Source organism: Babylonia areolata, chromosome 13 (assembly GCF_041734735.1).
Source record: "Babylonia areolata isolate BAREFJ2019XMU chromosome 13, ASM4173473v1, whole genome shotgun sequence".
Taxonomy (NCBI): domain Eukaryota; kingdom Metazoa; phylum Mollusca; class Gastropoda; order Neogastropoda; family Buccinidae; genus Babylonia; species Babylonia areolata.
Genome location: NC_134888.1, coordinates 36790439 through 36815949, shown reverse-complemented (window position 1 = coordinate 36815949; position 25511 = coordinate 36790439). Strand labels below are relative to the sequence as shown.

The 25511-nt window shown below is 45.1% G+C and overlaps 1 protein-coding gene across 2 annotated transcripts in view; it reads left to right on the top strand.

Moving 5' to 3' along the window:
- LOC143289242 (filamin-B-like) overlaps positions 1-24795 on the top strand; it is a 128617-nt gene extending 103822 nt beyond the window's left edge. The window contains exons 15-26 of one of the 2 annotated variants that reach the window (XM_076598221.1): positions 601-738; positions 3208-3384; positions 6422-6565; positions 7632-7757; positions 10124-10270; positions 11611-11715; positions 12637-12816; positions 14390-14553; positions 16207-16324; positions 22381-22530; positions 23530-23697; positions 24236-24795. In XM_076598221.1, the coding sequence (XP_076454336.1) occupies positions 601-738; positions 3208-3384; positions 6422-6565; positions 7632-7757; positions 10124-10270; positions 11611-11715; positions 12637-12816; positions 14390-14553; positions 16207-16324; positions 22381-22530; positions 23530-23697; positions 24236-24489 (1871 nt within the window). In that variant the 3' untranslated portion in view covers positions 24490-24795. The remainder of the gene's footprint in view (positions 1-600; positions 739-3207; positions 3385-6421; positions 6566-7631; positions 7758-10123; positions 10271-11610; positions 11716-12636; positions 12817-14389; positions 14554-16206; positions 16325-22380; positions 22531-23529; positions 23698-24235) is intronic. The other variant, XM_076598220.1, reaches the window with a different exon arrangement.
- Positions 24796-25511: the final 716 nt, after the last annotated feature.

Below are 25511 nucleotides of genomic sequence, written 5' to 3'. Positions count from 1 at the left end.
TGTGTGTTTACATGTGTGTGACATGCTTGTGTGTATGTTATGTGTGTGATGTGCATATGTGCTGTCCAAGTGTGTGTGTGTGTGTGTGTAGTAATAATGATAATGATGATGCGTCTGTGTGTGTTTATGTGTGTTGTATAATTTGTTTGTTGTTTGTTTTTCTCGTTTTATTACAACAGATTTCTCTGTGTGAAATTCAGGCTGGTGTCCCCAGGGATAGCGCATCACTACACTACAGTGCCACCCTTTTTTCTGTATTTTTTTCCTGTGTGCAGGTGTATCTGTTCTTCCTATTGAAGTGGATTTTTCTACAGAATTTTGCCAGGTACAACCGTTTTGTTGCTGTGGGTTCTTTTACGTGCACTAAGTGCATGCTGCATGCAGGACCTCGGTTTATTGTCTCATCCAAATGACTAGCATCCAGATCACCACTCAAGGTCTAGTGGAGGAGGGAAATTATCAGTGGCTGAGCCATGATTCGAACCAGCGCGCTCAGATTCTCTCACTTCCAAGGCGGACGCGTTACCTCTAGGCCATCACTCCACTCTACTGTTAGGGTGTGTGCAGTAATGATGATGACGATGGTGTATGTCATGGAAGGTCGTCATTCGGTGGACGTGCTGTTCGGAGGACAGAGGGTGTCGGGCAGTCCTTTCTACATTGAGGTGTTTGACGTCAGCAGGATTCGTGTCGACAGCTTCTTCAACGGCAATGTGGGGGACGAGGCGGGGTTCTCAGGTAATTGCCCTTAGTTGTTGGCAGGGCAACAAAAGATAGATAGATACTTAGATACATTGATAGATAGATTAGATAGATATGTAGATAGGTAGTTAGTTCTCAGGTAATGGCCCTGAGTTGTCAGTAGGGCAGCAAAAGATAACTGGATAGAAAGATAGAGATAAATACTTACATACATAGATACATAGACAGATAGACAGGCAGATAGCTAGGTAGGTAGGCAGCTGGGTGGATGGATTGGTGGACAGATACATAGATATATAGACAGACAGGGAGAAAGATAGTTATCAGGTAATGGCTGTGTGTGGTCTGTTGGGCTGTCGGCAACAAAAGATAGCTGTAGCTGGATAGATAGATAGGTGCATTGTTCTGAGGTAGGCTTTTTCACATTACCTGGTTTTGTTGACTCACTTGTGTAAACAAAGTGAGTCTATGTTTTAACCCAGTGTTCGGTTTCTCTGTGTGTGTGTGTGTGTCTGTGTGTCCATGGTAAACTTTAACATTGACATTTTCTCTGCAAATACTTTGTCAGTTGACACCAAATTTCGCATAAAAATAGGAAAAATTCAGTTCTTTCCAGTCATCTTGTTTAAAACAATATTGCACCTCTGGGATGGGCAAAAAAAAAAAAAAGAAGAAGCCTAATTATATGCAAACTGCATTTACTGTTATATTTATATTTTTTGTATTCTCTAAACTTGGCACTTTGACCTCTTATTCTGACACAACAACAAGAGGAGTCATTATTATCATTTTTTTGTTCAAACAGGAACTTCTTTTGCTAAGCATGGAATTTTTATTTATTTTTATTTATTTTGCAAACGTTTTGGTGCAGATAGTAAAGAAGGGAAATTACTCTGTAATTAAGGCTAGGGGACTTAATGTATCACAAGTGAGTCTTGAAGGCCTTGCCTCTCTTGTTTGTTTTCTTGTTAACTCATTCTACCCCACAGCCACACGCCTGCTAGAATTCCCCTGGACCAGCGCTACATGATACCACTGCAGAAGAATTTCACTAAAACGGTGAAAATCGATGGAGAATTGTTTTACAGATCAGTTGAACAAAGGTTCGTCTTCATGCTTCCAGAATCTGTAAACAGTTTAGTTTAGAATGCGAACTGTACCAATCAAGAATAAACGAAAATAGAATAGTGTGATGGTACGAGAATACTCGTACCTGGTCCGCAGGGGAAGTAATCATGGTACGAGTTAACTTGAACCTGGAGTAGAGTGAGTTAATTACTGCTGACATACCTCCCAGACAGGGAACTAAAATGATGTTTGCAATAAAAGTTGTACATATATGTGCATTTGAGTACATCACACACACACATGCATACACACAAAAACACTCTCTCTCTCTTGTATTGTACTATACTGTACTGTACTATATAAATATTCTGTATGACCATAATTCTGTGTAACCCCCAGTGCCAGTGATCTTTTATAGCAGAAACATCTCATGTTAGGCCTGGGACAACAGAACATGCTGGTTCTCCACAGTACATATTGATAAGCCTCAGAAGTCCGAAGCTCAGCTGCCCATCATGTATTGAAACACCATAAGGGTGACCATATTCGGCCTCTTCTGAAACAACTCCACTGGTTGCCGATTCAGTCTAGGATTGAATATAAACTGACAACACACTGCTTCAGTGCTTTCTCTGGCTCTTCTCTCTGATCTCCTCACTGTTCACATTTCAACAAAACAAATACATTCATCATCAGACAGTTGTATTTTCCAGGACAAAGTCTTTCAGTCAGTTCTTTAATATTCACCACCACCACTGAGTAGAACTCTTGCCAAATGAATTGACACTCCCAGTCCATTTCTAGCTTTGAACCAAACCTCAAGATTTATCTGGTTGATTGTTGTGTATGTGTGCATGCATATATTTTGTATGTGTGTCATATATGGTTTGCTTTGGACATTGAACTTAGTACTTTTGATGAATTGTCTTGTCATAGTTCGCTTACTTATTTACAGCTTAGTGTATTGTGAAAGACTATCTCTCAAACAAGGACGCAAGATTGCACTGGCTCTTAGTGCTGCAGCCTTGGGGGCAAATTGGCTTTTTGGGACTGTCCCAATGCCGACTGTCCTAAAGGCTTTTTGGCTGAGAGAGTGGGGATGTAAGTTGGGCAAGACACTCTCCACTATAATCAGATTCTGGCCCAGATAGTCAGGACAGCAGTTGCCTCCTCTGCTGTGCTGGTGGTCATAGTTGGACAGGACCAACATTCATTGCGTTATAAAGTGCTAAGGGCAAAATTATTCAGTTAGGCACTATACAAATAAGTTATGATTATTATTGTTATTCAGTTCAGTTCAAAATACTTTATTATCTGCTTCAACCAAAAACAGAAAATTTCTTTAGGCTCTTGCTCTTGTTCTTGTTGTTGCTGTTATTGTTATTATTATTATTATTACTATTATTATATATATATATCTTATTATTTGTGTGACAGTGGACACATCAGAGGCTGGGGTGTGTGACCAGTCGGTACGGGTGGTCAGCCCTTCAGGTGACAACGTGCCGGTCAGTGTGTCGGAAACCTCCGCAGGCTGTTACTCAGTGACCTACCTGCCCACGGAGGGCGGCCCCCACAACATCTTCCTCACCTACAACAACGTGCAGCTGCCAGGTAAATGGTGGTTACACCTGTTGTGATTCATCATCAGACACAAGACGAGAGTGCCAAAGAATCGATAGACAGACAGAAAATACGAAAAAAAACTTAGCTGTATGCAGAGCACAGGAGCAGGAGTCAAGATGGCTGCCGGGAAAAGAGGGCGCTAGTCAGGGATGCACAGGTTAACGGCCATAGCTACTTTCGTTTTCTCCGCATAGGCGGGTAATAGTTTGCACAGGACAGGAATCAGACCCCTGTCGGAGTCTGCACTATTGGTCACAGTAAGTATGCTAGTTAAAAGTAATTTTAGGAAGAAAATTTCCTTTATACCACTCTGTTGTGTTAATATGTGTATGTGTGTGGGTTGTTGTTTTTTTATCTTCATCATAATTCTCACCTCATCCTCATTCATCATCAATATAAAATAAAAACAACTGCCAGGTAACTATGGTTATACCAGATTGTAATGACAGCTCATGTTTTTATCATCCTCATCGTCATCCTCATTCATCCTCCACCTCCACCCCCCCACCCCCCTCCTGTGTTTAACCATCCCCTCTTCTTTTCCTTTGTAAATATTGCTCACCTTTTTCTCTGTTCTTTTTTGTCCCATTTTTTCTTTTCTTTTCTTTTCTTTTTTTCTCTCTGATTACTCCTCACAGTTCTTAGTTTTACTTCTGTCTTGGTTTTGCCCTCTCTTTTCTTCTCCATTCTCTATTTTTCTCCCCCGTGAAGAAGGGCCTAGGGCCCGAAACGTCGGGATACTCTCTTCATAGGACAAGTCACCACCTACAGGTTAGTCTCAACCGTTTTCTCACCTCCCTCATTCATCTTCATTATGAAATGTGAAAAAAGCCACCAGGTAAATATGGTTATGCTACACTTTAGTGACAGATCATGTTTTGTATCATCCTCATCATCCTCATCCTCATTCATCATCGATATGAAATGTGAAAAAAGCTGCCTCATCACTATGGTTATACCACACTGTCGTGAAAGCTCATGTCTTTCATCATCCTCATCGCCCTCATCACCCTCATGTTCATTATTCATCAATATATATATATATATATATATTTTTTTTTTTTAAGCTGCTGGGTAACTGTGGTTGTAACATACTGTAGTGTTAACTCAACCGAGTTGGGTTTTTTTCATCATAATTATCCTCATCATCCTCATTCTCATTCATCATCAATATAAAATGAAAAAATTCTGCCAGGTAAATATGGTTGTACCACATTGTAGTATCAAATCATCATTTTCTCATCCTCAACCTCATTCATCATCAATATAATTATTCTTAAGCTGCCAGGTAACTATCGTTGTACCATACTGTAGAGTTATCGCATGGGTTGTTTGTTTTTTTTGTCATCGTAATCATCATCATTCTCATTCTTTATCAGTAGTCTTCTTCTTCTTCTTCGTTCGTGGGCTGCAACTCCAACGTTCACCATGTATGTTCATGAGTGGGCTTTTACATGTTTGACCATTTCTACCCCGCCATGTAGGCAGCCGTGCTCCGTTTTCGGGGATGTGCATGGTTCTTGTTTCCATAACCCACCGAACACTGACATGTATTTCAGGATCTTTAATGTGCGTATTTGATCCTCTGCTTTTGTATAGACATGAAGGGGGTTCAGGCACAAGCAGGTCTGCACATATGTTGACCTTGGAGATCGGAAAAATCTCCACCCTTTACCCACCAGGCGCCGTTACCAAGATTTGAACCCAGGGCCCCCAGATTGAAAGCCCAACGTTTTAACCACTTGACTGTTGTGCCCGTCATTATCAATTTATAATGTGGGAAAAAAAGCTGCTAGGTAAATACAGTTATACTACACTGTAGTATTAAGTCATCTCCCCCCCCCCCCCCCCCCCCCGCATCCTTATCTTCATTTATCATCGATATAAAATGATAAGAATTTTTTTTTTTTTATTTCAAACCCTGTCAGGTAACTATAATTGTATCATACCATAGTGATAACTCAGGGTTTTTTTTTATCATCCTCATCATCATCCTTATTCATCATACCAGCAACAGCTGTGTTACGATGACTGAATGAATATCTTAATTTATGCATGGTGCATAAAAAATCTGTAACTATGTGTGTGCATGAAAGAAGATTAGAGAGTTACCACTCTTTATTGTTTGTCAACCATTTACTCTCCCGGCCTCATTATTCTTTCATGTCGAGTCAGATAACCATCAAGGCAACCATTTGTTTGTTCTGTATTGTCCGTATATTCTGTTCAGCATATTCAGAACTAAAAGGCTATGTCAGTTTTGAATGAAAACCTAACTTGTGTTTGCACATTTCTTCTGTCATTGCTGCTTTGTGCACATGTCAAATGATTGGTATAAGGACAAGCGCGGAGCTTTCTTTTTGGGGGAAGTATCTGGGTTTGTTCTTATAAACCTTTTTATTTACCTGTGTGCTAGCTGAATTGGTAGCATTAGCAGCATTGACTTGAAGTTGTGTACCATTGTTTATGGAGAGTGTAACATTTGATGACACTGATCGCGGCGTGCAGTCTTCAGTTTCAGTGACCTCCCATAGTAAATAATGAACTGGGTACTTTCCCTTGGCCTGTCCTACAATCAACAGTTGGTATCAAGTCGCTGGCAACCTGCCAGAGTTATTAGATAGTAATGCACGGACTAAATAATCGCATAACATATACACGTTTTTAATCAGACAGTTATCACTCTTTATTCAATTCAATTCAATTCAAAATACTTTATTATCTGCTTCAACCAAAACCAGAAAATTTTCTTTAGGCTCACTTAAAACGCCTGCAGCAACTGACACACCCTTCACTTATCACCATATACACATCTATTATTATGTAAAAAGAAAAACATGTGGGTAACATACTATTACATTCAGAGTGTAACAACTGTGTGTATTGCGTGTGTGCCCGTGCGCGTGCATGCATCGTTTTGTGTGTGCCCACGCGTGTGCACGCGTGTGTGTGCCTGCGTGTTGAGCATATGTGTATGTTTCAATCATTATAAAAAGGAGAATGTATATGCGTGTCATGTCTACAGCGTGTCCGTTCAGCCAGGAGATCGGGGAGGCTGCGTTGCCCCCGGTGTTTGGGGATGGTCTGTTCAGGGGGGAGGAGGACTGCCCTGCAGTCTTCACCATTGACGCCCAGGGCATCCGAGGGGAGCCCACCGTGCAAGTGGACGGTCAGTTCAACAGTGTGGGTGTGTGTATGGGGGGGTGTTGGTGTGTGTGTGGGTGGGGGGGGGATGCTGAGGAGGGGGGATGGGGTGTGTGGGTAAGTATATGTGTGTGTGTGGGGGGGGGGGGGGGTTGGGGGGATTTGTGTGGGTGTTGGTGTGGGTGGGTGGTTGTATGTGTGGGTATGTATGTGCGTATGTGTGTGTGTGTTTGTGTGTGTGTGTGGGTGGGGGGATGTATGTGTGTGTGTGTGTGTGTAAATAGAGGTAAGTCCGGTGTATGTGTGTGTGTTAGTACAGTAGAGGACATCTGTGAGATTTCAAATTTGTACATGTGCATAATGTATCACAGTGCGTGGTTGTGTGTGTGTGTGTGTGTATGTATGTGTGCATGTTTGTGCATGTGTGTGTGTATGGTGTGTGTGCATGTGTGTGTGTGTTGGTGTGCTTGTATTTACATGTGTGAGTAGAAAGAGGTGGGATGAGTATGTATGTGTGTTAGTACAGGATGTTCTAAATTGGTGCATGTGTGTTAAGTATTAGTGTGTGTGTGCACGCATGCATGTGTGGGTGTATGTGTATGCATGTGAGTGTGTACATGCATGTATGTGTGCATGTGCATGCGTGTATGTGTGTGTACATACATGTATGTGTGCATGTGCATGCATGTATGTGTGTGTGTACATAAATGTGTGTGTGCATGTACGTGCATGTGTGTGTGCATGCATGTATGTGTGTGTACATGTGCATACATGGATGTGTGTGTACATGCATGTATGTGTGTGTGCTTGCATGTATGTGCATGTATGTGTGTGCATGTACTAGCATGTGTGTGCATGTGCATGCTTGTGAGTGTACATGCATGTACATATATGTGTGCGTGTGCAGTCATATGAGTATACATGTACATGCATGTGTGTGTACATGTGCATGCATGTCTGTGTGTACATGTTTTTGTGTGCATGTGCATGTATGCATGTGTGCATGTATATGCATGTGTGTGTGCGTGCATATATGTGCACATGCATGTGTGTACATGTGCATGTACATGCATGTGTTGCTGTGTGCGCAGGTCCCAACTCGATGGCCAAGTGCAGCGTGGACCCCCAGGCTGACGGACAGTACACGGTGACCTACGTACCTGTGGAGGTGGGAATGTACGACGTACAGGTCATGTGGAACGGCAAGGAGCTCCCAGGCGAGTCGATGTTTTCACGCTGTTGTGTTTCATTCATTTTTTTGCTGCCCCATCATCTGCACCGTTTCAGTGGCATTACTCCCACGCTGCTCATTCCGAGTCCCCCATACACGGCCACACCCGGGTTCGTCTGTCATGGTCCAAGTGTGAGCTGTCCACAGGGAACCATCGGAGTTTGGTCACCAGGAGGCCACACACCAGAGGAGACCCTGCACTGCTGCTGAGTCACTTTGGCGGTGTTCAGTAGTGCCTGTCATGCTGCTGACTGGTCAGTGTGGGGTGTCCCCAAGGTTCTGGGTTCAAATCCCGGTCTCACCCTTTCTGCATGGAAAATGAAAAAAAAAAAATGAAAAAAAAATCAGACTGGGCGTGTAGTCATTCAGACGAGACAAGAAACTGAGGTCCCGTGTGCAGCAGGCAATTTGCACACTGAAAAAGAACCCATGGCAACATGAGCGTTGTTCTGTGTCAGAATTCTGTGGAAGAGATCCACATTGAGATATATACAAATATATATGCATGCACTCAAGGCCTGACTAAGCGTGTTTGGTTATGCTGCTGGTCAGGCATCTGTCTGGCAGATGTTGTGTGGTCTATAAGGATTTGTCTTAATGCATTGATGCCTCCTTGAGAATGAGAAACTGTGAGATGAGAGTGGAGATCTGTGACAGGTGTGATTGTGGTGAACAGTGGGACAGGTGTGGTGAATGATGTGAACAGTTCAGTGAGCGATCTAGAGAGGTGCAGCAAAAAGTGAAAGAGACAAGGGCCATGAGCTAACTGGTGACTTATGAGACAGCTGCATTGGATGTTTGTGTGTGTGTGTAAGTGTGTGTGTGTGTGTGTGTGTGTGTGTGTGTGTAACAAGTGTGTGTGTGTGGTATGATGGGCTGAATGAGTGTGTATATATATATATATATATATATATATATATATATATATATATATATGACAGTCAGTCTTGTCTGACTGACCATCAGAACAGCAGAGGAGGCAGCTGCTGTCCCAACTGTCTAGGCTTGATTGTTGTGGAGTGTCTTGCCCAAGTTACATCCCCACTCTTTCAGCCAAAAGGGCTTTAGGGCAGTCAGCATTGGGATGGTCCCCAAAGGTAAAAAAAGGGCTTTAGGACAGTCAGCATTGGGATTGTCCCCAAGGGCCAAAAAAGGGCTTTAGGACAGTCAGCATTGGGATTGTCCCCAAGGGCCAAAAAAGGGCTTTAGGACAGTCAGCATTGGGATGGTCCCCAAAGGTAAAAAAAGGGGTTTAGTACAGTCAGCATTGGGATTGTCCCCAAAGGCCAGCTAGCCCCCATGGCTGCAGCTTAAGAGCCAGTGCGAGCTTGCCTCTTTGTTTGAGAGTCGTATTCCCTGAAACCCCCCCCCCCCACTCCCCCCACCCCACCCCCCCCAAAAAAAAAATCAGTAATAGAAATAATGTCATTTAAACACAGAGAGAGAGACAGAGAGAGATACACACAGACACGTGTTAGTCAGTGCTGTGTGTGTACCAGAAAGAGACACACACAGACACATGTTAGTGCTGTGTGTGTACCAGAGAGAGATACACACAGACACATGTTAGTGCTGTGTGTACCAGAGAGAGATACACACAGACACATGTTAGTGCTGTGTGTGTACCAGAGAGAGATACACACAGACACGTGTTAGTGCTGTGTGTGTACCAGAGAGAGATACACACAGACACATGTTAGTCAGTGCTGTGTGTGTACCAGAGAGATACACACAGACACATGTTAGTCAGTGCTGTGTGTGTACCAGAGAGAGATACACACAGACACATGTTAGTGCTGTGTGTGTACCAGAGAGAGATACACACAGACACATGATAGTCAGTGCTGTGTGTGTACCAGAGAGACACACACAGACACATGTTAGTGCTGTGTGTGTACCAGAGAGAGATACACACAGACACATGTTAGTGCTGTGTGTGTACCAGAGAGAGATACACACAGACACATGTTAGTGCTGTGTGTGTACCAGAGAGAGATACACACAGACACGTGTTAGTGCTGTGTGTGTACCAGAGAGAGATACACACAGACACATGTTAGTGCTGTGTGTGTACCAGAGAGATACACACAGACACGTGTTAGTCAGTGCTGTGTGTGTACCAGAGAGAGATACACACAGACGCGTGTTAGTCAGTGCTGTGTGTGTACCGGAGAGAGATACACACAGACACATGTTAGTGCTGTGTGTGTACCAGAGAGAGATACACACAGACACGTGTTAGTCAGTGGTGATGTGTGTTTGTGATGTGTCGCCAAGTTCCCTATGCCACCCGCAGAGAGACATAGAGATACACACTGACACGTGTTAATCAGTGGTGATGTGTGTCCCCAGGTTCCCCGTACCACCCCAGGGTGTTGTGTGGGCGGAAGGTGCAGGTGGTGGGGGGCTGGCAGCACTACATGGATGACAAGGAGAGGGTTCACCTGGTCGTCGGCAAGGAGAAGGAGCTGCCCTTTGATGTCTCTCAGGCTGGCCCAGGTGGGTGTGTTTTTTGGAGGAGGGGGGTCGTGGGGGTGGGGTGGGGGGTTGTGGGAGGGTATGGGTGTGGGGTGTTGGAGGTTTGAGGGTGTATGTGTGTATTGGTGTGTGTGTTTGTGGGGGTGGGAGGATGTTTGAGTGAATTTGTGGGGGTGAGAGGGTGTGTGTGTGTGTATTTCTTGGGGTTGGTGTGTGTGTGTGTGTGTTTGTGGGGGTGAGAGGGTGTGTGTGTGTTTGTGGGGGTGAGAGGGTGTGTGTGTGTGTTTGTGGGGGTGAGAGGGTGTGTGTGTGTTTGTGGGGGTGGGAGGGTGTGTGTGTGTTCATGTTGAGGTGAGAGGGTGTGTGTGTATGTGTTTGTGTGGGTTGGAGAAGGTGTGTATGTGTATTTGTGGGGGTAGGAGGGTGTGTGTGTGTGTTCGTGGGGGTGTGAGGGTGTGTTTGTGGGGGTGGGAGGGTGTGTGTGTGTTTGTGGGTGTGTGTTTGTGGGGGTGGGAGGGTGTGTGTGCTTGTGGGGATGAGAGGGTGTGTTTGGGGGGTTTGGGGGATGGGGGGTTGGGTGTGTGCTTGTGGGGATGAGAGGGTGTGTTTGGGGGGTTTGGGGGGTGGGGGAGGGTGTGTGTTTGTGGGGTGGGAAGGTTGCGTGTGTAAAAAGAAGCAGACAAGCACAATAGACTTGTAAATAAATGGCAGCAGCAACATACCAACAGTAGTTGCTGAGTGTGTATTTTGTGTGTGTGTGTGTGTGTGTGTGTGTGTGTGCATGAATGTGTGCCATAAACCCATACCACATGAGTGCATGAGTTGCATTTCGGTCGTGTGTCTGTTTTGACCAGATTATTGCAATCAGAGTTAGTGAGATGTGTGTCAGAGAGAAAGAAAATCAGGAAGAACACAGGTGAGGGGGGGGGGAGAGTATCAAAAGAGAAAGCTTGTAGTTAATTTGACATGTTCTCTGTTTATGAATGTGTTAGCTTTTTTCTCTGAATTCTGCTTCGTTTCCTTTGTCCCTTCCTTTTGTAACTGAAACAAACCACCCCACCACCCCACCCTCCACCCCCCAACCACACCCCAGAAAAAATGAATGTAAACCTGACAAGATGGCGTGGAGAGCCTTGGCCAAAGGAATGATTCAGCGCTTATAGCTTTTAGAGGCGTTTGATTGGCTGAGAGCGGGCGGGCCCGTCTTTTCACTGTTAGCCGCGCGAAATTTGGCCAAGCAGAGCAAACCATAGGCCTAGTTTGCATCAGTTTGACATGGTAAGTATATGTAACACCAAACATGGAGTATAATACAAACTCCTCCTTTCAGCTGGACTGAGCTGATTGTGTGTTCCACACAGGTAAAATGACGGCCGAAGTGAAAGGCCCCAGTGGACTGATCCCCGTTTCCATTGACGACAGCCAGGTGGGCCGCAGTACCCTTGCCTTCACTCCTGAGGTGGAGGGTGAGTACTAATGTCTGGACAGGCCAGCACAATGGTGGTGGTGGTGTGTGTGTGTTGTCCAATGTACACAACTGGGCTTTTATGTGCAAGGCTGTTTTTACCTTGCCATGTAGGCAGCCATACTCCGCTTTTTTGAGGGTACTACAGAGACAAGGTATATTTTATTTAATATTTTATATTTTATTTCATTTTATTTTATTTCATTTCATTTTATTTTTATTTCTTATTATTTATTGATTTTTTTTTTCTCAAGGCCTGACTAAGCGTGTTGGGTTACGCTGCTGGTCAGGCATCAGGTCAGGCATTAGGTCGCCAGGAGGCCACACACCAGAGGAGACCCTGCATTGCTGCTGAGTCACTTGGGTGGTGTTCAGTGGTGCCTGTTCTGTTTTAACATACTTAGGACACCACCTACTGAGTCCCCTACTAACGACAATAATGGCTTAGTCGCGGAGCCAGACTGAGTGAGCGTCCCTCCCGGCTCGTTATTGTTGCTGATATGTCTGAACCGAATAGCAGAACAAATAGCAAAGAAATCTCACTGCAGTGACAAATCACAAAGTTGTATCATTAGCTCTTTAAATTGTTGCTGATATGTCTGAACCAGATAGCAGAACAAATATCACCACAGAGAAGGTTGTAAACTTCAATGGGTGAACAGTTCTGCAATTTTACTCTGTGTGTGTGTGTGTGTGTGTGTGTGTGTGTGCGTGTGTGTGTGTGTGTGCGTGTGTTTGTGTGTGCGTGTTTGTGTGTGTGTGTGTGTATGTGTCTGCATGTGTGTGCACAAGTGCACTCACGTGTGTTTTGCATGTGTGTACTCGTGTGTGTGTGTGTGTGTGTGTGCATGCGTGCGTGCGTATGTGTCTGCGTGCGTGCACGTGTGTGTGTGTGTGTTTGTGCATGTATATGTGTGCACAGGGGATCACCACATCCACATCTTCTGGTCGGAGGTGGCGTTGCCCAACGCCCCAATCCCTGGGTACGCAGTCCCCGGGATGCAGGACCCCTGCAAGGTGATCCTGACGGGACGAGGACTCAAGGAGGCCACCGTGCATGAGGAGGCCGAGTTCACCATCGACGCTTCACAGGCTGGGGCCGGTCAGTGGGGGTGGAGGTTGGGGGTTGGGGCGTGGGGGAGGGGGGATGTGTGTGTGGGGGAGGGGGGGTGGAGGAAGGCGGGGGTGGGTGGGTGTAAGGGGGAATAGAGGGTGTGGTGGTTTGGGGTTGGGGGGCGGGGGGAGGGGAGTGTGTGTGTGTATGGGATGCATGTGTGTGTGTGTGGGGAGGGGTGGGGGTGTATGTAGGTATGGTGTGTGTGTGAGGGGCGGGGGGGCATGGGGTGGTGGTGGTGGTGTGTGTGTGTGTATGGGGTGTATGTGTGTGTGTGTGTAGGGGGGAAGATGTGTCTGTGGGTTATGTATGTATAAAATTATCTTATTTAGTGCAGTACAGCACAATACAATTCAGTACAGTTCAGTTCGATTCATTTTAATTTTAATTACATATAGTATAGAATAGAATAATACACAACAGTGCAATTCAGTATAACACGGCACAACAGAACACAACACAGTACAGCACAAATCAATGCACAAGACATCACACAACACAGCACAATACAACTCACAACACAGCACAACACAGTAACAATACAACACAAACACAGTACAACGTAAACACAGTACAACACAAACATAATACAACACAAACACAACACAAACACAATACAACTCAAACACAGTACAATACAAACACAGTAAAACACAAACATAATACAACAAAAACACAACACAAACACAGTACAACACAAACACAGTACAACAATACAACACAAACACAATACAACACAAACACAGTACAACAAAGACACAAACACAGTACAACAATACAACACAAACACAGTACAACACAAACACAGTACAACAATACAATACAATACAACACAAAAACAACACAAACACAGTACAACAAAGACACAAACACAGTACAACAATACAACACAAACACAATACAACCACAGTACAACACACAGTACAACACAAACACAATACAACACAAACACAGTACAACACAAACACAGTACAACACAAACACACAACACAAACACAGTACAACACAAACACACAACACAAACACAATACAACACAAACACACAACACAAACACAATACAACACAAACACAGTACAACAATACAACACAAACACAATACAACACAAACACAGTACAACAAAAACACGGTACAACAAAGACACAAACAGTACAACAATACAACACAAACACAACACAAACACAGTACAACACAAACACAATACAACACAAACACAGTACAACAATACAACACAAACACAGTACAACACAAACACAGTACAACAAAAACACGGTACAACAAAGACACAAACAATACAACAATACAACACAAACACAGTACAACAAAAACACGGTACAACAAAGACACAAACAATACAACAATACAACACAAACACAACACAAACACAGTACAACACAAACACAGTACAACAATACAACACAAACACAGTACAACACAAACACAGTACAACAAAGACACAAACAGTACAACAATACAACACAAACACAACACAAACACAGTACAACACAAACACAGTACAACACAAACACAATACAACACACCCACCTGTGACACCCCACCAGGAGAGCCAGGGGTCCAGCTGACAGGGGTGAGGGCGGAGGCCAAGGTGGTGGTGATGCCCCTGGGAGGGGGTAAGTTCCGCTGTACCTACATCCCTGTGGTGCCCGGGGCATACCTGCTGCACATCACCTGGAACAACCGACAGCTCCATGGGTCTCCTTTCAAGGTGCGTTCATTTGCTGCTTCGTCTTCGTCTTCTTCTTCGTCTGCATTGGCTTCTTCTTTTTCTTTGTCGTCTTCTTCTTCTTCTTCTCTCTTCTTCATCGTCATAGTCTTATCTTTTTCTTCTTCTTCATTTGCATCTTATTCACCTTCTTCTTCTTTCATCTTCTACATCATCATCATCATCATCTCCTTCTTCTTCTTCATCGGCATCATCAGCATCATCTCCTTATTCTCCTTCTTCTTCATCATCATCATCATCATCATCATCATCTCCTTTTTCTTCTTCTTCATCATCATCATCATCATCTCCTTCTTCTTCATCATCATCATCATCATCATCTTCTTCTTCTTCTTCTTTTTCTTCTTCTTCTTCTTCATATAACACAACACAGTACAACACGCACAACTCTTCGTCTTCTTATTCTACTTCTACTTTTTCTTCTTCTTCATGAGATGCTTCTTGAGTGTACAGGTGAATGTGATTTGTGTGTTTTTGTACAGGTAAATGTGACTAGAGCATTTGTGTCCAGGTGAATGTAAGTTGCATGTTTGTGTGCAGATGAATGTGATGTGCATGTTTGTATGCAGGTAAATGTGATTGGAGCATTTGTGTGCAGGTGAATGTGATTGATGGGTTTGTGCGCAGTTGAATGTGATTGGTGTGTTTGTAGGTGGATGTGATGCTGTGTTTGTGTGCAGTTGAAAGTAATTGGAGCATTTGTGAATGCAGATGAATGTAAGTGGAGCATTTGAGAGCAGGTGAATGTGATTGGTGTGTTTGTGTGAAGGTAAATGTGATTAGAGCATTAGTGTCCAGGTGAACGTGATTGGAGTGCTTGTGTGCAAGTGAATGTGATTTGATTATTTGCAGGTGAATATGATAGGTGTGTTTGTGTGCAGGTGAATGCAGTTGGTGTGTTTGTGTGAAGGTGAATATGATTGGAGCATGTGTGTACAGTTGAATGTGGTTGGAGCATTTGTGTGCAGGTGAATGTGATAGGAGCATTTGTGTCCAGGTGAACGTGATTGAAGTGTTTCTGTGCAGGTGAACGTGATTGGAGCGTTTCTGTGCAGGTGAACGTGATTAGTGTGTTTCTGTGCAGGTGAACGTGATTGAAACGTTTCTGTGCAGGTGAACGTGATTGGGGCGTTTCTGTGCAGGTGAACGTGATTGGTGTGTTTCTGTGCAGGTGAACATGTTTGGAGCGTTTCTGTGCAGGTGAACATGATTGGTGTGTTTCTGCGCAGGTGAACGTGATTGGTGTGTTTCTGTGCAGGTGAACGTGATTGGTGTGTTTCTGTGCAGGTGAACGTGATTGGTGTGTTTCTGTGCAGGTGAATGTGATTGGTGTGTTTCTGTGCAGGTGAATGTGATTGGTGTGTTTCTGTGCAGGTGAATGTGATTGGTGTGTTTCTGTGCAGGTGAATGTGATTGGTGTGTTTCTGTGCAGGTGAATGTGATTGGTGTGTTTCTGTGCAGGTGAATGTGATTGGTGTGTTTCTGTGCAGGTGAATGTGATTGGTGCGTTTCTGTGAAGGTGAACGTGATTGGTGTGTTTCTGTGCAGGTGAACGTGATTGGTGCGTTTCTGTGAAGGTGAACATGATTGGTGTGTTTCTGTGCAGGTGAATGTGATTGGTGTGTTTCTGTGCAGGTGAACGTGATTGGAGCATTCTACCCCAACAAGGTGATGGTGTCTGGCAGTGGTCTGAACGGTGGTTTGTTGGGTCAGGACCTCGATGTCCGTATCGACACACGGAAGGCGGGGCCAGGTGAGACCCTGTGACATTGATTGACAGATGGTTTTCACAGTATCTGAGAGGACATTGCCCTCTTTTTTGTCTGCGTTTAAAGTAACAGGGGTCTTAGCTTGACTGTGCAGTGTATTAAACACCAAGTCCCTTTGCTTAATGTTTGTTTGTGAGAGAGAGTGTTTGTGTGTGGTAGTGTGTGGTAGTGCATAGGTATGTGTGTGTGTGTGTGTGTGTGTGTGACAATGTAAAGACTGCATGTGGGTGGGTGTTTGCAGACTTCCTTTCTAACTTGCAGGACGAAGGGTTTTCAGTCTTCTCATGCATGAGGCTTTCTGTTTCTTTTGTTTTTTTATTTATTATTTTTGTTGTTGTTATTTTTTTGTTTTGTTTGGTACAGTGCACTTAACATTGAATGGGACATCACTTCTGTATATATATATTTTTTTTTAGAAATATTTTTGTTTATCATGTATTACGCATGTCGACCCAAATAACCACAGAAACAGACGGCAGTAACAACGTGCTGAACATGCCAGTTTTCACTGCATGACTCTGCGTGTGAACTGTGGCGCTGTCGCCATGTGGCCTGCTGCATGATCCCGCTATGTGATGCTGTGTGCTATGCATGTATAGCCTTGCTATGTCTTGAGTCCCACGGCAGGTGCAATGCTAAGTGAGAGGAACAGTCCCTGTTGTTCGCCTTGCCCCCGGCAGGTAAAACCAGGTAGGTGGAACCCCCTCACACTGCTCCGTCAACCTGCAAGGGAGGGACTGGATCCCGACAGTTTTTGGGGAGGTTTTTTGTTTTTCTGTCTGTATAGATAGCAAAGACGCTTCAGTGGTTAAAAGCACAGGTTGAAGTATCTCCGTGTCATAGCTTAGGTTGGAGTATTTCCGTGTCATAGCTTAGGTTGGAGTATTTCCATGTTATAGCCTGGGTTGGAGTATTTCTGTGTCATAGCTTAGGTTGGAGTATTTCCATGTTATAGCCTGGGTTGGAGTATTTCTGTGTCATAGCTTAGGTTGGAGTATTTCTGTGTTATAGCCTGGGTTGGCGTATTTCCGTGTTATAGCCTGGGTTGGAGTATTTCCGTGTTATAGCCTGGTTGGAGTATTTCCGTGTTATAGCCTGGGTTGGCGTATTTCCGTGTTATAGCCTGGTTGGAGTATTTCCGTGTTATAGCCTGGGTTGGCGTATTTCCGTGTTATAGCCTGGGTTGGAGTATTCTCGTGTCATAGCTTGGGTTGGAGTATTTCCGTGTTATAGCCTGGGTTGGCGTATTTCCGTGTCATAGCTTAGGTTGGAGTATTTCCGTGTCATAGCTTAGGTTGGAGTATTTCCGTGTTATAGCTTAGGTTGGAGTATTTCCGTGTCATAGCTTAGGTTGGAGTATTTCCGTGTTATAGCCTGGGTTGGAGTATTTCCGTGTCATAGCTTAGGTTGGAGTATTTCCGTGTCATAGCCTGGGTTGGAGTATTTCCGTGTTATAGCCTGGGTTGGAATATTTCTGTGTTGCACAGATTTCCTTTTTGGCATTTCAGTGAAGAAAATTTTTCTTTTTTCTTTTTATATTGTTTCAGTATTAAGATGCACACTTTGGTTAATGCTTTCAGTGCCAAGCATATTTTAATCCCAGTGACAGCTATTTTCTACATGTCTTTTGATCACAGAGGGTATTAATTAAAATATACCAAAATTCTAGCATATGAACTACTGAAAGAAAGAAAAAGACCCTATACCTTTCTGATCGGAAAATGAACACACTATCCATTTAAAAAAGTCACTGAATTTAATGCTTTTGCGATGGGAAAATTCCTGCAGTGATGCAGTCAGATACTGGAGTGGAGTGATGGCCTAGAGGTAACGCGTCCGCCTAGGAAGCAAGAGAATCTGAGCATGCTGGCTCGAATCACGGCACAGTTGCCAGTATTTTCTCCCCCTCCACTACACCTTGAGTGGTGGTCTGGACGCTAGTCTTTCAGATGAGATGATAAACCGAGGTGCTGTGTTCAGCATGCACTTAGTGCACGTAAAAGAACCCACGGCCACAAAAGGGTTGTTCCTGGCAAAGTTCTGTAGAAAAATCCACTTCAATAGGAAGACAGAAAATAACAACAAAAATCAAAAACAAAAAACTACTGGATAGGAACAGAATTTTCCTTCCCTGGGGCACTCAGTTGGTTAAACAACCCATGTACCCTGGCTGCCAAACTTTCCAGGATCACAAAAAATCAGTCACTCCCATCCAAGGTATAGAATGATGGGGAATTTGTGTGGTTAAAAGTCAGCGGATCCTTATTCTAAAGCGTGTGTTTGCTTAGGGTGAATTCTGACGACAATTGGTTGGGTCTGTTTTTTTCAATAGCATAATGATGATGTTGTGGTTACCTATATATCATGCCTATCTTTGGGACGGAGACCAAACTCTAAGCGCTGTACAAACACGGAGTCATTTTCGCATGAGTGAAAGATCCAAGCGTCGATTTGTTTTGGGAAACAATGAAACCAAATTTAAGGGGAACTCTGTCACAACAGAAGAGAAACAGAAGACAACACTGGTACTGTTTTCCTGGCAGCATTTACATGTTTCATAGGTAATTGTAAGCAGTGTAGAGAGAGATGGGGAAAAGTGGTGGTGGTTGTCTGTTGCCATGCCGACGATGAAGGGCAGTGTAGAGAGAGAGGGGGAAAGTGGTGGTGGTGGTGCTGTTGCCATGCCGACGATGAAGGGCAGTGTAGAGAGAGAGGGGGAAAGTGGTGTTGGTGGTGCTGCTGTTGCCATGCCGACGATGAAGGGCAGTGTAGAGAGAGAGGGGGAAAGTGGTGGTGGTGGTGCTGTTGCCATGCCGACGATGAAGGGCAGTGTACAGAGAGAGGGGGAAAGTGGTGGTGGTGGTGCTGTTGCCATGCCGACAATGAAGGGCAGTGTAGAGAGAGAGGGGGAAAGTGGTGTTGGTGGTGCTGCTGTTGCCATGCCGACGATGAAGGGCAGTGTAGAGAGAGAGGGGGAAAGTGGTGGTGGTGCCTGTTGCCATGCGACATGAAGGGCAGTGCTCTTGGCCATTGCGCTAACCTGAGGGCACAGTTGTAGAGGAGTCGGAAGTTGTGGTTTGCCGTGCCAATTCCTGTCTGATGAAGGGACAGATTGAGAAAGTAATGATGTGTGTGTGTGAAGGGAAAAAAGCAGAAAGTTAAAGTGGTGTCGTGCGTTGCCACACCGACAAAAGGCATATAAGAGCACAGAACCACAACACATTGGTGCCGTTCAGCCAACCCACGAATGAAGCACAGAGAAAAGCACAGACAAATCCGCTAGAGTCTGCGTTGCCTGACCAGCGTTTAGGGCATGAGTCAATGAGAAGGGTGGAAAGTGAGTGGATGGTGCGTGACCAGCCTAGGATGCAAGGAGTTAGAGAGAATGAAAGAGTGTCTGTGCAGCCCCTTTGTGCCAATGCCATGGACATAAGGGCAGTGATATGTAGTGGAAGGTCTGTGGGCAAGAGTCTGAGTGGTGGTGCCGTTCATGCCGCGAATTTCAAGGACCAGTGTAGCATGGGCAGGTGTTGTGAGGGGGTTCCACTCCACATGTTCTGTTCTCCTAACTCCTCTGGCTGTCTGCTGCTAACACTTGGTGCACAGTGCTGTGCAGGTGTCGTGTAGTTTGATGTTCTTGCTCACCTATATTCACCTACACCTGTTCTGCCTGTCAGAGTAAACTAGTTATTTGGAGAAAAATGTACCACTTGACCCTGTGTTTTTTGTTGTTGTTTTTGATAATGAGGATAACAAAATATTCAGCATGTAATCAGTATACAAAATGGTCCACATTCAGCAAATGTGTGCTCACTCACACACACACACACACACACACACACACACACACACACACACACACACACACACACACACACACACACACACACACACACACACCTGCACACACACACACACACACACACACACACACACACACACACACACACACACACACACACACCAGCACACACACTCACTCATACACACACACACACGCAACGCAACGCAAGCAACGCAACGCCACGCCACGCCACGCCATGCCACGCACGCACGCATGCATGCACGCACGCACGCAGACCTAGAGTCTTCAGTGAACTTGTACATCAGTGTTTAGGCTAAACATGGAAAGTCAACTGCAACATGTTTGTGTCTGGAAACCAGCATAGAGGGAATGGTGCGTGACACAGCTAGGATGCAAGGATTAGTCAAGATAAACGGAGGTCCCATGTGCAGCACCCACTTTGTGCACAAAATAAGAACCCATGGCAACAAAAGGGTTGTCCTCTGGCAGTGGAGTGATGGTCTAGTGGTAACGCGTCTGCCTTGGAAGCAAGAGAATCTGAGTGCGCTGGTTCGAATCACGGTTCAGCCGCTGATATTTTCTCCCCCTCCACTAGACCTTGAGTGGTGGTCTGGACGCTAGTCATTCGGATGAGACGATAAACCGATGTCCCGTGTGCAGCATGCATTTAGCGCACGTAAAAGAACCCACGGCAACAAAACGGTTGTTCCTGGCAAAATTCTGTAGAAAAATCCACTTCAATAGGAAAAACAAATAAACTACACGCAGGAAAAAAAAAAAAAAAAAAGGGTGGCACTGTAGTGTAGCGACGCGCTCTCCCTGGGGAGAGCAGCCCGAATTTCACACAAAGAAATCTGATGTGATAAAAAGAAATACAATACAAATACAAATTGTGTTGAAGAAATCCACTCTGATAGATACACAAATATATATGCATGCAGTCAAGGCCTAAGATTGTTGAGTTGTACTGCTGGTGGGTGTTTGCTTAGCAGATGAGGTATAGATGTATTGATTTTTCTGACACCTTGAGAAACTGAAGCTGTATATTGATCAGAAATAGAACAACAGACTACCTGTGATGGTTGTTGTCAAGGAATTTTATAGATCCTCCATAGTAGACAGTGATTGTGACTGTCGTCACATGTATGTCTAATGCGATGTTCATCTGTATTTCAGTGTAGGAATTGTATTGCATTGTGTACACTGTAACCGAGACTGCATTTTCTGTTCCTTTCTCCGTGCTGTGTGAACTAACTGGAATGGACAGTACTTTGAGCACTGAGTTCTGACTCACCTGTTTGTGGGTTTTTTGGACATTCTCTTCTCTTTCTGGGTTATTTATTGATGTAAAATTGTAGTCAGTAATCTTTCTTACACCTGAATTATTGATGATCAACAACTGTCATAATGTATGTGTGGTTCTGTTTTTGAAGACTAGGTCAAGGAGGTCTTTGTGTGTGGGATATTCTTCAGGACTTGTGTTTTGAATTATAGTTCACTTCAGCAGTGTGCTTTGTTGTTTGATTTGTTCTTTTCCACCCCCCCTCAGCTGTTGGTGTTTTTTTTTCTTTGACAGGTTTGTGTGTGTGTGTTTGTGTGTGTGTATGTGTGTGTGTGTGTGTGTGTGTGCGTGGTTTCAGGGGAGCTTACTGCTCTGGTCTTTGTGATGGATGTTGTGTATGTGTGGTGTCAGAGGGGCAAACTGCTTCTAGTCTCCATGATATTATGCATGTGTGGTTTTCAGGGGAGCTAACTGCTTCTAGTCTCCATGATAGAGGTTGTGTGTGTGGTTTTCAGGGGAGCTAACTGCTTCTAGTCTCCATGATAGAGGTTGTGTGTGTGGTTTTCAGGGGAGCTAACTGCTTCTAGTCTCCATGATAGAGGTTGTGTGTGTGGTTTTCAGGGGAGCTAACTGCATCTAGTCTACATGATGGATGTTGTGTGTGTGGTTTTCAGGGGAGCTAACTGCTTCTAGTCTACATGATGGATGTTGTGTGTGTGTGTGTGTGTGTGTGGTTTTCAGGGGAGCTAACTGCTTCTAGTCTCCATGATAGAGGTTGTGTGTGTGGTTTTCAGGGGAGCTAACTGCTTCTAGTCTCCATGATGGATGTTGTGTGTGTGGTTTTCATGGGAGCTAACTGCTTCTAGTCTACATGATAGAGGTTGTGTGTGTGGTTTTCAGGGGAGCTAACTGCTTCTAGTCTCCATGATAGAGGTTGCGTGTGTGGTTTTCAGGGGAGCTGACTGCGTACTGCATGGGTCAGAGCAAGGTGGCGGTGTGCGAACTGGAGGACTTCAATGACGGCACGTTCCGTCTGATCGTGCGACCTCAGGAAGTCGGGCAGCACATGCTGCAGGTCAAGTACGGAGGGGAGCACGTGCAGAGTGAGTTTTTTCGGTCTGTCTGTCTGTCTGTGACTGTTCATTCATTCTTTTGTTTAATGTCTTTTCACTGTAAGTGATATTAGATGAGGGAAGGAAAAAAATCGAGGGGGTGGGGGGTGGGGGAATTACTGTGTACGCATACAAGTAAGTGAAAGTGTGTGTGTGTGTGTGAAAAGTCTGTGACTGTGTGTGTGTGTGTGTGTGTGAAAAGTCTGTGACTGTGTGCGTGTGCGTGTGCGTGTGTGTGTGTGTGTGTGTGTGAAAAGTCTGTGACTGTGTGTGTGTGTGTGTGTGAAAAGTCTGTGACTGTGTGTGTGTGTGTGTGTGTGTGTGTGTGTGTGAAAAGTCTGTGACTGTGTGCGTGTGTGCGTGTGTGTGTGTGTGTGAAAAGTCTGTGACTGTGTGTGTGTTCATGTCAACACATGCTGCAGGTCAAGGATGGAGGTGGGTATGTGCAGAGTGAGTTTTGCCGCTTTTCTTGGTCTGTCCGTCAGTCTGTCTGTCTGTCTTTGACTGTGTGTGTGTGTGTGTGTGTCCATGTCAACACATGCTGCAGGTCAAGTATGAAGGGGAGCATGTGCAGAGTGAGTTTTGCTTCTTTGCTTGGTCTGTCAGTCTGTCTGTCTGTCTGTCTGTCTGTCTGTGACTGTGCCTGTGTGTGTGTGTCCATGTCAACACATGCTGCAAGTCAAGTACGGAGGGTGGCATGTGCAGAGTGAGTTTTGCCGCTTTTCTTGGTCTGTCAGTCTGTCTGTCTGTCTGTCTGTGACTGTGCCTGTGCCTGTGTGTGTCCATGTCACCACATGCTGCAGGTCAAGTACAGAGGGGAGCATGTGCAGAGTGAGTTTTGCTGCTGTATCTGTGTGGTTACAGGGAGATAATAAAGTATTGTGAATTGTGTATCTGTGTGGTTACAGGGAGACAACAAAGTATTGTGAATAGCATACCTGTGTGGCTGCAGGGAGGTAACAAATTATTATATACCTGTGTACCTTGCAGACAGCCCCTTTGCCTTCAAGGTGGGCTCCCTGCCGGATGCCAGCAAGGTGCGAGTGAGTGGGCCAGGTGTGGAGCATGGCATCCTGGCCACCTACCAGAGTCGATTCATGGTGGAGACACGCGGCGCCGGTGCCGGCCAGCTGACCGTCAGAGTCCGTGGACCTAAAGGTGAGCCTGCCTTTCTTATCATGGTGAAAGGTGAGTGTGTCTTTTTACCTGGGTGAAAGGTGCGTCTATCTTTCTTACCTTGGTGAAAGATAAATTTTCCTTTTCCCTTTGGTAAAAATTATACTGTCTGCCTCCTCCTTTTGTGAAAGGTAAGTCTGCCTTTTCCCTTCATGAAAGATGAGTCTGTCTTTTCCCTTGGTGAAAGGTAAGTCTTCCTTTTGTGTTGGTTAATGGTTGGGTGTAAAAATGGGAATAAGAAAGACAGCGGCAACAGAAGGTGTGACTTGTACTGGGCTGAGTGGGCCTTTGAACAAATTGGTGGAATAGTTAAATGTGAGTATTTTTGTTGGCCTTAATTAACAGATTTCCCCTTCTTTTTTCTCTTGGGATAGTTTGCAGACCTCAGTGAGTGGCTAAGCTATACTGTGCATTCACCAGTGTGACTGATAACATTGTAATTTAGCTCGTACTAACCAGAAAACTTTGTTACCTGTGCTAAATGTTTTATAACCCCACCTGTTGCCATCCCTCGTCACAGGTGCCTTCCAGGTGGAGATGTACCGTGACAGCCAGAAGGACCGCACCATTCTGTGTCGCTACGACCCCTCCGAGACCGGCCTCTACATCGTGTCGGTGCGCTGGTCGGGGACAGATGTGCCTGGCTCCCCCTTCCACATACACATTCTCGACACGCAGGCTGAGCTGGAACACGTGTTGAACGAACAGTCCTTCCAGGGCGCGGCCTTTAACACCACACGTGTCGGCAGCGGCTACGGGGGCAAGTGGAATTAGTGGGTGGGGACAATATCGCACGGCACAGCGCGGCACCGGTGGGTGGAGAAGTTTGGGGTTGGGGTTGTGGAAGTGTAGGTTTAGGGTTTGGAAATATTTGGGTCGGCAGTGACTACAGCAAGTGGACGTAGTGCATGGGGGTTATATCGCACATCCGATAGGTGGAGAAGTATGGGGTTCAAGGTAAGGAGGTATGGGGTTAGGGTTTGGAAGTACATTGTTAGGGTATGGAAGTATGGGGTTAGGAAAGTTTGGGGTAAGGTGCAGAAGTATGGGTTAGGGTGTGGAAGTGTGGGTTAGGGTGTGGAAGTGTGGGTTAGGGTGTGGAAGTGTGGGGTTAGGGCATTGAAGTATGAGGTTAGGTTGTGGGAGTATGGGGTTAGGGTGTGGAGTGTGGGTTAGGGTGTGGAGTGTGGGTTAAGGTGTGGAGTGTGGGTTAGGGTGTGGAAGTGTGGGTTAAGGTGTGGAAGTGTGGGTTAGGGTGTGGAAGTGTGGGTTAAGGTGTGGAAGTATGGGGTTAAGGTGTGGAAGTATGGGGTTAAGGTGTGGAAGTGTGGGTTAAGGTGTGGAAGTGTGGGTTAAGGTGTGGAAGTATGGGGTTAAGGTGTGGAAGTGTGGGTTAAGGTGTGGAAGTATGGGGTTAAGGTGTGGAAGTATGGGGTTAAGGTGTGGAAGTGTGGGTTAGGTGTGGAAGTGTGGGTTAGGGTGTGGAAGTGTGGGTTAAGGTGTGGAAGTATGGGGTTCTGGTGTGGAAGTATGGGGTTAAGGTGTGGAAGTGTGGGTTAAGGTGTGGAAGTGTGGGTTAAGGTGTGGACGTATGGGGTTAAGGTGTGGAAGTATGGGGTTAAGGTGTAGAAGTGTGGGTTAAGGTGTGGCAGTATGGGGTTAAGGTGTGGAAGTGTGGGTTAAGGTGTGGAAGTATGGGGTTAAGGTGTGGAAGTGTGGGTTAAGGTGTGGCAGTATGGGGTTAAGGTGTGGAAGTGTGGGTTAAGGTGTGGAAGTATGGGGTTAAGGTGTGGAAG